Raw genomic sequence first — 13,986 nt, forward strand, 5'->3', positions numbered from 1 at the left:
TAGACAGGGTCTCCCTATGTAGTTGTTGAGACTGACCTGGAACTCACTACGTAGCCCAGGCTGGTCTCAAACTCACAGTGATCCTCCTGCCTCAGCCTCCCCAGTGCTGGGATTACAGGCCTGTGCCACCACGCCTGGCCTGACATGCCCATATCTTCATACCCAGAACCTGTGAATGTTATCTTCTTTGGAAAAAGAGCCTTTGCAAATGGACTGAAGTTAAGGACCTTGACATGAGGAAGTTATTTTATCCAGAAGGGCCCTAAACTCAATGACAAGCGTCCAAGGATCACAAAGAAAAGACCTGGAGGTGACAGTGACGTGAAGGAGGAGGCATGGAGTAAAATGACAAGGACACCCCAGAATCCCAACAACAACCAGGAACTGGGAGAGGCAAGGAGCAGAGTCTCTCCTAAACTTCCAGAGACAGAATAGCTCTACTGATACCTTGATTCCAACTCTGGCCTCTAGACCTATGAACAATAAATTTCTGTTCAATAAACTCACCAGTTGGAGGGAATTTGTTATAGTAGCCACAGGAAAAAAATACCTTGGCAGACACCATTAGTAATCAATGTGAACATTGTTAGTAACAGGAAAAATCAAAATCATGGAGCACTTGATAGGATGCAGAGAAGGATATAGCATTACTTCTGTGACATTTCTGCGAAAGATACAAACCTAAATCTGCTCATGAGGAAACATCAGACAAACTGAAAGTGAGGGACATTCTATAAAACAGTAAACTATTAGCTCAGTGGTAGGGTATCTACTATGTTCAAAGTCCTGGGTTCAGTCCTTACCATGTAAAAATTGAGCCTGGCATGGTAGTGCACGCCTGTAATCCCAACACTTGGGAGGCTGAAGCAGGAGGATTGCTGAGAGTTCAAGGCCAGCCTGGGTGGCACAGTGAGTTCAACGCTTGGATGAACTACATTGCAAGACCCTGTCTCACAAAAGTAAAAAAAAAAAAAACAATAATTGTTAAGGTTCTGAAAGTGATAGTAAAACTGAAGAACTAGTCAAGATTTAAGAATAAGGAGACATGCAATGAGAAATTCTGGATAGGATCTTTCTGCTAAAAAGGATTGCCACAAGTTCTAGGTTAGCCTGGGCTAGTCAGTTCAAGGTCAGCCTGAACTACAAAGCCACTTCCTGTTTCAACAACAATAAAAAAGAGAGAGAGAGAGAGAGAGAGATTCCAATCACGCACACATATAAATACAAATATTGTCACAGACTGGGAAGCATATGGACTGGGAAAGAAATTCACAACAATGATAAAATTAATACTAATGAGGAAGGCTTCTGTGTAGGATGAACCTATGTCCTTACATTTGTTTTTGTTTTGTTCTGTTTTTTATGTTTATTTTTTCTCTCATTGAGTTTATTGGTACATTCTAGGTATACAGTACGGTTACATTCATCATTGGGATCTTGTACCTTTACATGATAGATCTTGGTTCTCATTATTTCCCCTTGTCCCTGCCTTTTTTTTTTTTTTAAGTGCTCAATTTGTTTTTTATTTTTATTTTTATTTATTTTTTGTTCTGTTTTTTAGACAGGGTCTTGCTATGTAGCCCAGGCTGGCCTTGAACTTGTGGTGATCCTCCTGCCTCCACCTTCCCAGTGCCGGGATTACAAGCATGCACTACCACACCCAGCTTGTGCAGGTCCTAGATGTACAGGAAAAATTAACAGCATGGATATCATGGGATGTAGATAACTGCTTGCTGGAGACTAAGCACAGGCTGCTGCCGGAGGACCGGGAACACCTAACTCCAACAGAGTGAGGAGTCAGAGAGGGGTGCCTGGAATGTGGCCCCTGTTGCTTTTCTCCTAGGAATAACAGCGGGGTTCACAAGGCCTCCCTGAGAGATGCGGTGTCCCAACCGGATGGGGAGCCCGGGACAGAGGAATGTGGAGAATTCCCAGTCCGTAGGGCGCGGGCTGCTGGTGGGCCCAGCTTCGGCTCAGTCCTGGAGAGCAGGGTCTGGTCCGAAACAGCACCTCTGGAAAATCTCAGGTGGTGCAGGGTGCAGAGAGGGACGGAGGGACCCCTCAGAGGGGACAGCGGGGATACAATCATACTGCCACTTGGGTAGTGGAGCCCAAGCCCTAGAAGAGACCGGCGCGGTTCTGCTCAGCCTCACATCCTCCCGTGGGCTGCGCGGAGGGCCCCTGGAGCCAGTCCCAATCTGTTTCCTTCTATTCTTCGACAGGAAGCTCCAGGAGAGCCTCCCCCACCCCACCCCAGCCCTGCATGCCCTGCTCCTCTCCACTATGGCCAGAGCCTCCGCTGAGCGGCTGCCTGCCGGTCACACACCCCGCTGACATGGGCACCCGCAGGGCCGCACCGCTGTGCTGGGCGATCCTGGGCTTGCTGATGCTCCGAGGTAAGAGAGCGCCTGCCGCTGCCCTTCCACAGCCCCCAGCCTCCCTCCGGGACGCGCACCTCAAGGGCTCCCATCCATGGGCTGCCTGAGGGTCGGAAATCCCAGGGCCTTTCCTTGAAGGGGAAGGCAGGATGGGCATTTCCAGGCAGGGGCAAAAGGGATATTTAAACCTTTTTGTGGGAAATTTTCCAGGGTGAACAAAGGCTGTCCCTGAGAGGTGGGAAGCCGCTGGCTGGGTGTGAGGCTCCCCTGTGGGACTTATGCAGGCTGGTCTGGGGGCCAGGATCACTCTATAGACTATTCCAGCCCTAAACTGCTGCGTCTTGGGCCCTATAGGTGGTCTTTTTTCTTCTTTCCTGTGAGGAATAACAACCCCTGGAATTCCAAATGCTAACTTTAAGTTCAGATCACAAGAGGGCCTCAGATTAGACACAAAACACTACTGATTGACCCAGGAGGGTAAACAATCTTCTCACCCAGAGTGTGAGCTGACATGACCTCTAGGGAGATGCTTTGGGAACAACAGTTCTCGGGTCTCAGCCAGCACGCGGGGCCCTCTCTTTAGGGCACAGTTGCTGGGAACCATGAGATGTCCAGGACACTGACTCACAGGGCAGCAACTTCCCCTCAGCCACCCCTCACCCCAAGCGCTCTGTGGCAGGTTGATGAGGCTGTGGGTAAAGTGGCAGAAAGAGTGCGGGAGGGATTGGGTGGGCAGGGGTCTTTGTGTTGGTGGACTGAGGAATCTTTTGGGCATATTCATGCCCACAAAGGGACTTAACTGTACATATAGTCAGGATAGAAAGGGGACTTAGAGGATCTGAGAGAATCAGGCAAAAAAAAAAGATGTCTGGTGGTGACTGAGCACTGTATTAAGTGCTTTATATTCATTTTCTTCCCCTTACACTTTATAAAGTACTAATACTGCTGGGTTTTTATGCACTAGTGATCAACCCAAAGCCTTGTCCATGCTAAGCACATGCTGTACCAGTAAGATACACCCTAAGCCTCTCACTTCCAGTCTAAAGAACAGAAAATTGAAGTCCAAGTCAGACACTGAATGACTGAGCTAGGATTTAAATCCAAGCCATCAAACTCTAAAACGTATGATTTTTAAACTGGGCATGGTGGCTCACACCTGTAATCCCAGCACCCTGGAAGGCTGAGGAAGGGGGATAGAACGTTCAAGCCCACCTGGGCAATTCAGCATCTTGGTGTTTATTCTTTTTTTTTTTTTTTTTCTTTTTTTTTTGGTACCGAGGATTGAACTCAGGACCTTGTGCTTCTGAGGCAGGTGGTGGCACCACTGAGCTAAATCCCCGGCCCGCAATTTAGCATTTTAAGACCCTGTCTCAAAATAAAATATGGTACTCAGACTGGGGGACAAAGTTCAATATGAAGATCCTGGGTTTGGTCCCAGTACAAGATTAATTGATTAATTAAAATCTATGATTTTTATTTATTTATTTTTAATTTTTTTTTCAGTATTGGAGATTGAACTCAGGACCTTTTGCTTGCGAGGCAGGCAGTGGCACCACTGAGCTAAATATCTAGCTCCTAAAAGCTATAATTTTAAACTATGCTGATGAGGAAACAGAGAAATGGAGAGTTAGATTGGAAAGAAATGAAACAGGCTGGGGTTAGAAAGTAGAGACCAGAAAAATCAGAAATGTTTGTGGCCAGAGTTCTTGGATGTCTACATGCCCAGTAGTCCAGGGACCCAGCCTGTCCCCTAACTCCCTCCCCTACTCACAAAGGAATCTTTACAGGTGACAAGCTGGGGAGAGTGGGTGACGGGAGGCAAAGAGAAGGCAAGCAAATGAGACTTGATGTTATAACTTTGGAGATCCTCCCAAGCAGCTAGATGTTATTTTTCCTAGGTAACTGCAGGAAGGAGGTGTACTGTGACTTCCCATCACTAACAGCACTTAGATACTTCTGTACCATGGAATCTAACTAAGAGGATATGACTTGGACGGAAAGGGTTCCCTCAGGCTGAGACCCAGCAAGAAAGGGCTCTCTCTGGCTGGGGGTTCCTACAAGTTTTAACTCTCCTCCGGACCCCCTACCCACAAGAAATGGGGTTGTGAGAGATGTAACCTGGAAAAACACGTCCCAGGGCTTGGGCAAGCTTGGGCTTGCAAACGATGGATTCTATACTGTCCAAATGATAACCCTGTGGAGCAAGGCAGTGGTTTGAGAAAAACAAACAGACCACAGGCTGCTACAAGCTGGGCTGGGCCCCTGGCACCCAGCTGCCTCTGTCCACCCAGGCCTGGGCTCAGTGCTTCCCCGGCGATGTGAGTCCAAGCTGAGTGGAGGGACGGGAACCCAGCTGGGCGGCTCCACTTCCCCACTTGTTTTCCTTTCACATTGTTCACAGGTTTCAAGAATGATTTCATTGTGGAAAGTGAGCAAACACAACCTGACCTTTCAGGTCCCGCACACCGTGGGACGCACAAGCACGCACACATCTGCACAGACACCCACAGACAGCTGTATACATGCAGAGCCGCTAATGAGGGCTTCCAAGGGGGACTCCTGCTAACTGACTGCTCTCTGGGTTTGGCCAACAGTGATAGTTTCCCAATAGCTTCTGCCTGTGAGAATAAACTGGCAGCTCCTCCTAGAGCTTCCTTGTCTCGGAACTCACTACCTGGGCAAGCCCCTACCCCCTGCTGGGGAGGGCAGAGAAGATCCTATACAAAACCTAAACCCAAACTATTTTATTCACCTTCCCACTGTCCCCTTGCCTCCCCTTAAGGCAGAACCAGACAATAATCGTCACGGCGGAAAAGGATTGGCCCAGCAGTGGCGTAAGATGAACATAAACCTAGACACTTGGAGCCTTGGGTTCTTGTCCAGACACAGCAGGTCACTGGCCCTCTGTCTTCAGGGCCTTCTCCTGACTTTGTTGGTGTAATACCCATGGAGGATTGAAGAGAGCAGAAAGGACTCTGGCCCTGGAAACATAAGGCTGTGGTGATACTGCAGCTGAGCCACAGTCTCAGAGGAAGCCAGCGCCATGACTCCCTTTAGTCCTCTGCTGGTGTGTCTGCCTTCCAACATGGTGGGGCTTGAGCAGCCATGGGACACGGGAGACTTCCCAAGACAGCCTGTGTTTCTCCTTCTCTTGTAGGCCAAAACTCCCAACCCATGACAAAGACTTCTCAGGGTAAGGTGGAACTCACAGGTCTACTCCATTGTCCAGCCTAGGAGCTTCGGGTGGTATGAGAGGAGCTCTGGGCCCATGTAGCACTGACCTTGGGGGCCTGTGGCTGGGCCAGAGCTCTTAGGGGCTCATCCTAGGGGTTGTTTTTCAGGTTGGCTCATCTGACATGCCCTAAAAGGCATAACGGTTGAGGGTCAAGGAGGGGTAGGGAGAAAAACCAGATGATATCAGATAAATGAAGAAGAGAGGGGCTCAGAGCAATAGTACGTAGAGGACTACTCAGCCTCCATGATCTGTTTCAGGAAACTTCAGCAATCAAAGTCTGGTCACAGAGCCAACTTCTCCCTCCACAGGTGAGTGTGGGTGCTTGTCCGGGGCTGACACCCCCTGCCTCACCCCAGCCAAGGGCTGGAGCCCGAGCGTTCTCAGATGGGCAAGGGAGTATGGTGTCGCCAAGTCTGCCCCATCTTCAACTTCACATCTTGTTTTGTCCTTACAGGAAACAGATCTTCCCCAGAACCTGGCAACCCTAACCTTCTGCTCAGCACCAGTGCCCCAGGTACTCAGCTGGTGAGACTACAGATGCCAGGAAGGGCCCAGAGAGGAAGCTCACTACAGGCTCTTCAGGAGAAGGGGGGGTTGCCAAGCCAACAAGACCTCACACTGGTAGTTACAAGGAGAGGGGAAGGGGCCCTGGGCAGGAGCTGAGGAGGCCACCTCTGATGGGGGTCAGGGACATTCCCCAAGGGAGTAGTCTCTGAAGCTGAGCCACCCTGAAGGGAGGGAGGAGGTAGAGAATGGTAGCCATGTCCCAGGCAGAGTGAACTGGAAAGGTAGAGGCCCCGAGGTGAGCCAAGAATGGCCCTTTCTGGAACTGGAAGAAGCAAAGCAAAGGAGGATTTGGGGCTAATGCACTGTGCAAGTGTCCACTGAGTGCCTGAGCAGGGCGCTCGTGCTCCCCAATCCACAGCAGCTGCGCATACGGCCTCGCACAGGCCCTGGGTGTCAAATAAGCCTGGAACACCGAGGCCAAGTTCCGAGGACGCTCACTCCCTGTCACTCGCCCTGACACAGTCCCAGCCCCGGAAGAACATGTCAGAACTTGGTGAGTACCGAGGGAAGGCGGGGTAAGGGCTGCAGCACCCTGGGTTATGCCTGCGTGGGTTCCTTTGTCCCCTCCTCAGGAGGCCCAGGTGCTGGGGTTTTGAGGCCACAAACCACATCAGTGGCACCCTGGTTTGGGAGAAACGGAGGTTTGAGTGGAATAGAGACAGGAAGCTGGGCCTGGTCATAGGGAAGGTAAATCAAGTCTGGATTTGGGACTGAAAAAAGCGTCAAAGGGACATTTCAGAAGAAAAGGTGGGTAGGGCAAGGAAACACTAAAATGAAGGAGCAAGGAGGCAGAAAGTGCTGAAGAAGGCCTAGCCTCTCCTCCAGACAGGCTGAGGAGATAGGTCTGCCTTCGATCTTGGCCACTGGTTTCAGGTGTCCTACACAGCAGTGGAGGCAGCACAAGGGGAGGTGACCCCTTGTGTTCACAATAAAGAGGAGCGGTGTGACATGTGTAATTCTTTCTCTCAACTTTCCTGCGGCTTTTGATTTTTTTTACAGCCCCGGACTTATTTGATGGAGTGGGTGAGTAAATGGAACAGCAATGACGTACAATGATGTACAGCCTGATGTACAATGAGTTGAATAGAAGAGAGGGGTGGCACCACTGCTTTAAGATAGTCAGAAACATGTGCCCGCTAATAGGCAGGCTGGCTTGTTGGATGAGTGCCCAAGGATAAGCACTGCTGCCCTTTCCTCTCTCAACTCTTGGCAAAATACAGATAGCTCTGCCTTGGCCATCGATTTCCTAGTTCTTCAGCATAAATCCCTTTCCTTTGGGCCCCAGGGGATGGTGGGTAATGTCCTGAACTTTTTTTTTTTTTCCAGTACTGGGGATTGAACTAAGGTCCTTGAGCTTGCAAGGGAGGCAACGGCACCACTGAACTAAATCCCTGGCCTTCTAGCTCTCTCTTGTAGGCTGAGTCAGTCCCATTCACTGATGCTCCAACCCCACTCTATTCCAGAAACATCTCAAAATGCTACTCCCAATGCAACCACCATGAGCCTGACCATCCTGCCCAGCCCCACGTCAGAAACGGTGCTCACAGTGGCTGCCTTTGGTGAGAGAAGAGGGAACGGTGGGGAGTGGGAGGAAATGCCACCTGTGGAATTATTTTTTATACTGATGATGGACTCAGGGCCTCATCCGTGCTGGGCAGGAGCTGTACCCCTGAGCTACAGCCCTAGCCTTCACCCATGGAAACGGCTTGGACTGTGGATCTGGGAACACAAATTCAAATCTCATCCATTGTGGCCCCTTTTCTTGGCCCTGCTGGGTTCCTTCCTCTCTGTTTCTTTCTGTCTCTGTCTCTGTGTATATGTGTGTGTTAGTGCTGAGACTGGAACATGAAACTTTGGGCTTTGCACATGCTAGGCAAGGGCTCTACAACTGTTTTATATCTCAGCCTTTTTAAATTTTTATTTTGAGACAGGTTCTTACTAAAATGCCCAGGCTGGGCTTGAACTTGCAATCCCCCTGCCTCGGCTGCCAGCAGAGCTGGGATTACAGGCGTGTGGCACTGCCCACCTAGCCTCTAAGTTCTTATGGGAGGGTAGAACTTGGCCAGGAGCTCACTCTGGTAGGAGCAGCATACTGAGGGCCATTGGTTCAGCAGAAAAGTGGAACTCACTTCACTCCCAGAGCCTGTCTATGTAGCACTTAGCCAGGAAGGGAATCTGCACTCATGGCCTCTTGTTGTCCCCTCTCTACCTCCCTTCATCCCATTTTTAACCCTGTTCAGGTGTTATCAGCTTCATTGTCATCCTGGTGGTTGTGGTGATTGTCCTAGTGGGTGTGGTCAGTCTAAGGTTTAAATGTCGGAAGAACAAGGATTCTGAAGGTACCTGTCTTGATTTGCAGTGCCCTCTCCTCACACCGGGGGACCCAGAGAGAGAAGCTGAGGCTAAAACCCAGCCTGGGAAAAGGGAGGGAATGGCACATAAGCCCTCTGATGCCTGGGAGGGTCCCCTTGGGTGGGCTTTCAGGGGAAGGCTGGGCTTCAGAATTGCAGCATGTGACCTAGCCTCTGTCCTTGGTTTTTACAGACCCCCAGAAACCAGGGAGTTCGGGGCTATCTGAGAGGTAAGACTGTCAGAGCATAAGGGAAGGAGCCTCCATCTGACCCTTCATTTACCCATTTCAAGAGGAAAACAAGCCAGGTGTGGTGATGCACACCTGTATTCCCTGCACTTTGGAGGCTGAGGCAGGAGGAATGTAGCACGTTTGAGGCCAACTTGGGCTACACAGTGAGTTCAAGGCCAGCCTGAACTACGCAGTGAGACCTTTCCTCCAAAAAACCACAAGTAGCCGAGGATTTAGCTCAGCGGTTCAGTGGCCTGCCTTGCAAGCACAAGGACCCGAGTTCAAAATCCGATACCAAAAAAAAAAAAAAAACAAAAACACAAGTAAAACATAAGGCTTAAGGGCCAGGGATTTAGCTCAGTGGCACCTTGCCTGCCTGGCAGTCACAAGTTCCTGAGTTCATTCCCTGGTACTGGGAAACAAAACATGAGGCTTAAGGGAGATTATAACTTGGTCAAACCAATAGCAGGTAGTAGAACCAGGGTTTTTTTTTGTTTTTGTTTTTGTTTTGCGGGGGGGAATGACAGGGTCTCACTATGTAGTTGAGACTGAACTGGAACTCACTATGTAGCCCAGGCTGGTCTCGAACTCACAGCGATCCTCCTGCCTCAGCCTCCCGAGTGCTAGGATTACAGGCATGCGCGACCACGCCTGGCCTTTAAATACACTTTTGAGGCCTCAAAGCACATTCATTCCATTGTGGTGCCCCTCTCAGATATAGGATGGTTTTTTTTTTTAACGGTACTGGGGAGCCAACTCAGGACCTTGTGCTTGCGAGGCAGGTGAAAATCTCTGGCCACCAAATACAAATTTTTGGGAAGCAAAGGCTAAGCCCCTCCCCAGTTCCTTGACTCCCACTGCCCTCCCTCTCCTCTCTGTGACCCAGACTCCCTTCCATCCTAGCTGTTCCACAGCCAATGGAGAGAAAGACAGCATCACTCTCATCTCCATGAAGAACATCAACATGAATAACAGCAGAGGCTGCCCCTCTGCAGAAAAGGTGCCTTTTCTGTTTAACTTCCTTCCTTCCCCAAATTCCCCTTCCCCTCTCCTGCTCAAGCGGCTCTGGCTCTTTAGCCAGGAAGGGGATGCTTTCAAACACCCAGGCTCTTCTCCCCGGCCCTTCCTTTAATATTTTCTATTTGCTTTGCAGGTTCTTTAAAAGTGACTTTGGGTCCAAGGATGATGCAGCTGCTCTGTGACTGTGAGGAGGAAAAACTGAGATCACCTCAAAAAAATCAGACCCCTCAAATTTAAAAACCCAATCCAAAAATGGACATCTGAGATGCATAGACTCCTCTCAGATGAAGTAGAAATGGAAAATAAATGTATGAAAAAATGCTCAACATCACTGGTCATTCGAGAGATGCAAATTAAAATAATGCTGAGATTCCACCTCACTCCAGAAAGAATGATTGTTATCAAGAAATCAGCTGGACCGGGGATTTAGCTCAGTGGTTCCGCCATCTGCTTCACAAGTGCAAGGACCTGAGTTTGATCCCTGGTACCAAAAAAAGAAAGAAAGAAATCAGCCAATAACAAATGCTGGAGAGGTTGTGGGGAAAAAAGGAACCCTTCTCCACTATTGGTGGTAGTGCAGACTGGTGCAATCTGTGTGGAAATTCCTCAAAAACTAAAACTAGAGGTTCCATTTGACCGAGGTATTCCCCTTCTTGGTAATCTTAAAAAAATTAAGAGCCTCATACTACCACAATATATGCATACCCATGTTTATAACAGTACAGTTTGTAATAGCTAAACCTTGGAAACAACCCAAATGTCCACTAACCAATGACTGGATAAAGAGGCTGTGGCTTTTTTAATACAATGGAGTACTACTCTGCCATAAAGAAGAAAAGGCTTGAGACATTTCTAGCTAAATAGATGCACCTTGAGACCATATTCTTAAGGGAAATAAATCAGACACACATGTTTAAATACCACATTGTTTCTCTGGTGTGAGAAACTGAAAGTAAAATAAGGATTAAAATGTGTAATAGATACTGGGAAATGAGAAGAAAACGTTTAAATGAAAAGGGGAATAAGGGAGGAGAGAGAGAGGAAAGATAGGACAAGGAAAAAGAGGATAGAAGGAAAAAATGGAAACAAAATTTTTGTAAATATGGAGGGGAAGAAGGGTTAAAGGGAAGGATGAATGGGAAAAAAGCAAGATACATCATGTACAGGTACAAATTCCTTATGATGAATGTGATCATTATGTATATCTAAAATATGTCAAGAAATGTTCGCTTAAAAAAAAATGAGATCAGGCTGAGGATTTAGCTCAGTGGCACTACACCTGCCTTGCAAGCACAAAGTCCTGAATTCAATCCCTGGTACCAGAAAAAAAATGAGAGAGAGATAAGTTGAGGCAATGAACCACATATAAATTATTTTATTGTTTTATGTCTGCTCCCAGATCTAAAGGACTCTGGCATTCTTCTGGGTCTGGAACCAAACTTCCAATATGAGAACCTCTTTCCCACGTGGACAGCCACCTCAGAGCTATGGCCGGCACGCCTACCTGCTCAGAATCACAGGAAAGAGGAGTCCATGGAACAAGAGCAAGGAAGATGATGAAACGGACTTTTCCTTTCTACTTGCATTAAAAGTATTTTCTGGCCTGCAGCCTAATTTAAGGTCTGTGTTCCCATGCACATTTCTTTCTTTCTTTCTTTTTAACAGGGTCTCTATGGAGCCCAGTCTGGGATCAAAGTTGCTGTCCTCCTGCCTCAGTCTCCCAGAGTGCTGGGATTACAGGCGGGCATCACTACACCCAGCTGGGGGCAGGCACATTTCTTAACAGTGTTATAGCAGCTTTGGCTATATGGATGCATGATGCATGTTTCTGTACCTGTGAGGAGCTCTCTGAGAAATGAGGTACTAGGACATTTTGTCAAGTCTGCCTTTGTTCTTCTGGTGTATTAAATAGATTTGAGGCAACTGACTGGCCACCTCAGTTGAAGAGAGAAACAGGTGGCTCTAAAGTGTCCAGTCATCACCAGTAGCAAAGTTTTAAATCTGCAGAGCAAGAATATAGAAAGCATTTTGACTAGGAAACTGTAGTAGTGAGAACTGAAAAATATGAAGACAGATATCCTTGACCTGCCCAGGGTACAAAAGCATCACTGTGGGCCTAGCTTTGGCATGAGCATTGAGGAAGGTTTGGCTCAAGGATAGGAGACTTTATAAACCAAAAGCCCATCGACTTGACCCTATGTAACTGTTATTTGTTGCCTATAAGTAGAATAAAGGATGGCAGATAAATTGTGAAGTCATTTAAAAAGGAAGAAAAGCCCAGGATTTAGCTCAGTGGTGCTGCTGCCTGCCTCGCAAGCCCAAGGACCAAAGTTCGATCCCCAGTACAAAAAAAAAGAAGAAAGAGGAGGAGGAGGAGGAGGAGACTATTTTCTTAGTAATAGGGACATTTACCAGGACTCTGGTAATGACGCTTGGTTGAGAAGAATCAAGGGAAATTGTCGGATGTGTCTGTAGGGTGTTTTTGATTTTATAATCAATCACTTGGGAATCCGCGATTTGGAACACAGGGAGAACACAGCTTACTCGTACTGCAGCAATGATAGGCTATCTTCTTTCTTTCTTTCTTTTCCCTCTCCACTACCAGGGATTGAACTCAGGACTTTGCACCTGCCAGGCAGGCACAGCACCACTGAGCTACATCCCTGGACCAACAATAGGCTATTTTCTTCAGGCTCAAATTTCACAAAGTGATATGAGAAAGAAATACAGTGAAAAGTTTCATTCTCCCTGTCTCAGCAAAACCATTAACGTTTTGATCCCCGGTACAAAAAAGCAAACAAATAAACAAAAAACTATTAACGTGCTGGGTGTGGTGGTGCTCATCACACCCAGCAAAGGTACAGTATTTTTAAAAAGTAATTTGTAGCTAGATATGATAGTGAATGCCTGTAATCCTACCATGCTGGGAGGCTGACGTAAGATCACAAATTTGAACCCAGACTGCTCAACTTAACCAGACCCTATCTCTAAAAAGTAAAACAGGTACTGGCAATATAACTCATTGTGAAGGCCCTGGGTCCAATCCCCTGTACCATACATACAAAAAATAAATTCATATATATTTGATTTAAACCACACTACAAGCTAGACTCGGTAACACACTTGTAATACAACCATTGGGAGGCTGAGGTAGGAGGAGTGCCTTGCATTTGAGGCCAGCCTGGGTTACATAGTGAGACCCTGTCTCAAAAAAAAATAGATAGGTCTGGGGATTTAGCTCAGTGGTTCCACCACCGGCCTCGCAAGTGCAAGGACCTGAAATCGATACCCGGTACCAAAAAAAAAGATAGATTAATTAATTAATTAATCTCTTAAACACCACAAAACAAAAGGCAAATGACATATTAGCCAGTTCTATCAAAACTCCATCATTGGGACAGAACCCTCTAGGTGACATAACAATGCTGAAAAGTCCCGAATTCTGTTTGAATTATTATTTTGATTGCCAAAGGTACTTAGTTCAGCTGCTTAGCAGCATACTGGAATAATCAGGTCAAGGACATGGGTTTTACTTCAGGTAACTCAGTAATTTCTTCATTACAAGGCCACAACTTTCCCTCTGGCTCTGGGCAATGTCTTGCAAATATGAGCCGTTAGTCATGAGGTATTTATATGTGGGGTGAGGGGGCGACTGGTATTAATGCCTCTGAGACTAAGTCTCCTGCTGCTGACTCCGCAGTATCACATGAACCATGTTGATTTTCCTGTTGCCAAGTAACTATCCACTGGAAGGGGTCAAGGATAAACTCACTCAATACTGAATTCTGTTCTCAAGCAATCTATAGTAGAGGGGCTCTTTGGTGGGATTTATTATTTATGCAAGTAGAAGACTCTACTTCTGACAGGAAATCCAGTGCAGCCTTCTGCTCCTGCAGCTTCCCTGAGATCACATCTCTTCCTTCATGTCCAGACAACAGGATGGTGACCATTTACAAGATGACTTCCTTCTTTTTCTTACGCAAGACTATGTGGTCCCAAAGCAGGAATAGGTGGCAGGGTTGGGGGGAGGGGTGCAGCACGCTCTCATGTCTCCTCTCATCCTATGGAAGCTGGAAGCATACGGGCCCTATTGGACAGGAGGACTATTTTCTCTGTATCTTTCTTCTAGGCCTCAGTCATATATGGCACACTGCAAACTTCAGTATCTCCAGGAAACAATTTACTGCAGTTCATATATATATATA

At 47.5% G+C, this 13,986-nt stretch overlaps 1 protein-coding gene across 2 annotated transcripts; it reads left to right on the forward strand.

Moving 5' to 3' along the window:
* Window positions 1–2,222: 2,222 nt before the first annotated feature.
* Ecscr (endothelial cell surface expressed chemotaxis and apoptosis regulator) lies at window positions 2,223–12,070 on the forward strand. 2 transcript variants are annotated; one of them, XM_033767237.1, is made up of 11 exons: window positions 2,227–2,396; window positions 5,536–5,571; window positions 5,871–5,921; window positions 6,068–6,127; window positions 6,539–6,673; window positions 7,644–7,739; window positions 8,421–8,519; window positions 8,725–8,761; window positions 9,665–9,761; window positions 9,915–9,965; window positions 11,181–12,070. In XM_033767237.1, the coding sequence occupies exons 1-10, from the start codon at window positions 2,264–2,266 to the stop codon at window positions 9,921–9,923; spliced, it is 753 nt and encodes a 250-aa protein (XP_033623128.1). In that variant the 5' UTR covers window positions 2,227–2,263; the 3' UTR covers window positions 9,924–9,965; window positions 11,181–12,070. The 2 variants fall into 2 exon arrangements, with proteins under 2 accessions (XP_033623130.1, XP_033623128.1); XM_033767239.1 differs by lacking the exon at window positions 11,181–12,070 and having other exon boundaries at window positions 2,223–2,396; window positions 6,542–6,673; window positions 9,915–10,049.
* The last annotated feature ends 1,916 nt before the right edge of the window (window positions 12,071–13,986 follow it).

The sequence above is a fragment of the Fukomys damarensis genome, unplaced genomic scaffold (genome assembly GCF_012274545.1).
Source record: "Fukomys damarensis isolate Sample0158 unplaced genomic scaffold, DMR_v1.0_HiC HiC_scaffold_3, whole genome shotgun sequence".
In the NCBI taxonomy this organism is placed as follows: Eukaryota; Metazoa; Chordata; class Mammalia; order Rodentia; family Bathyergidae; genus Fukomys; species Fukomys damarensis.

Coding starts and splice junctions, on each gene's coding strand:
- Ecscr (XM_033767237.1), top strand. CDS start 2,264: ATGCCCTGCTCCTCTCCACTATGGCCAGAGCCTCCGCTGAGCGGCTGC. Junction 6,674..7,643: donor GAAGAACATGTCAGAACTTG/GTGAGTACCGAG, acceptor ACTCTATTCCAG/AAACATCTCAAAATGCTACT. Junction 8,762..9,664: donor AGTTCGGGGCTATCTGAGAG/GTAAGACTGTCA, acceptor CTTCCATCCTAG/CTGTTCCACAGCCAATGGAG.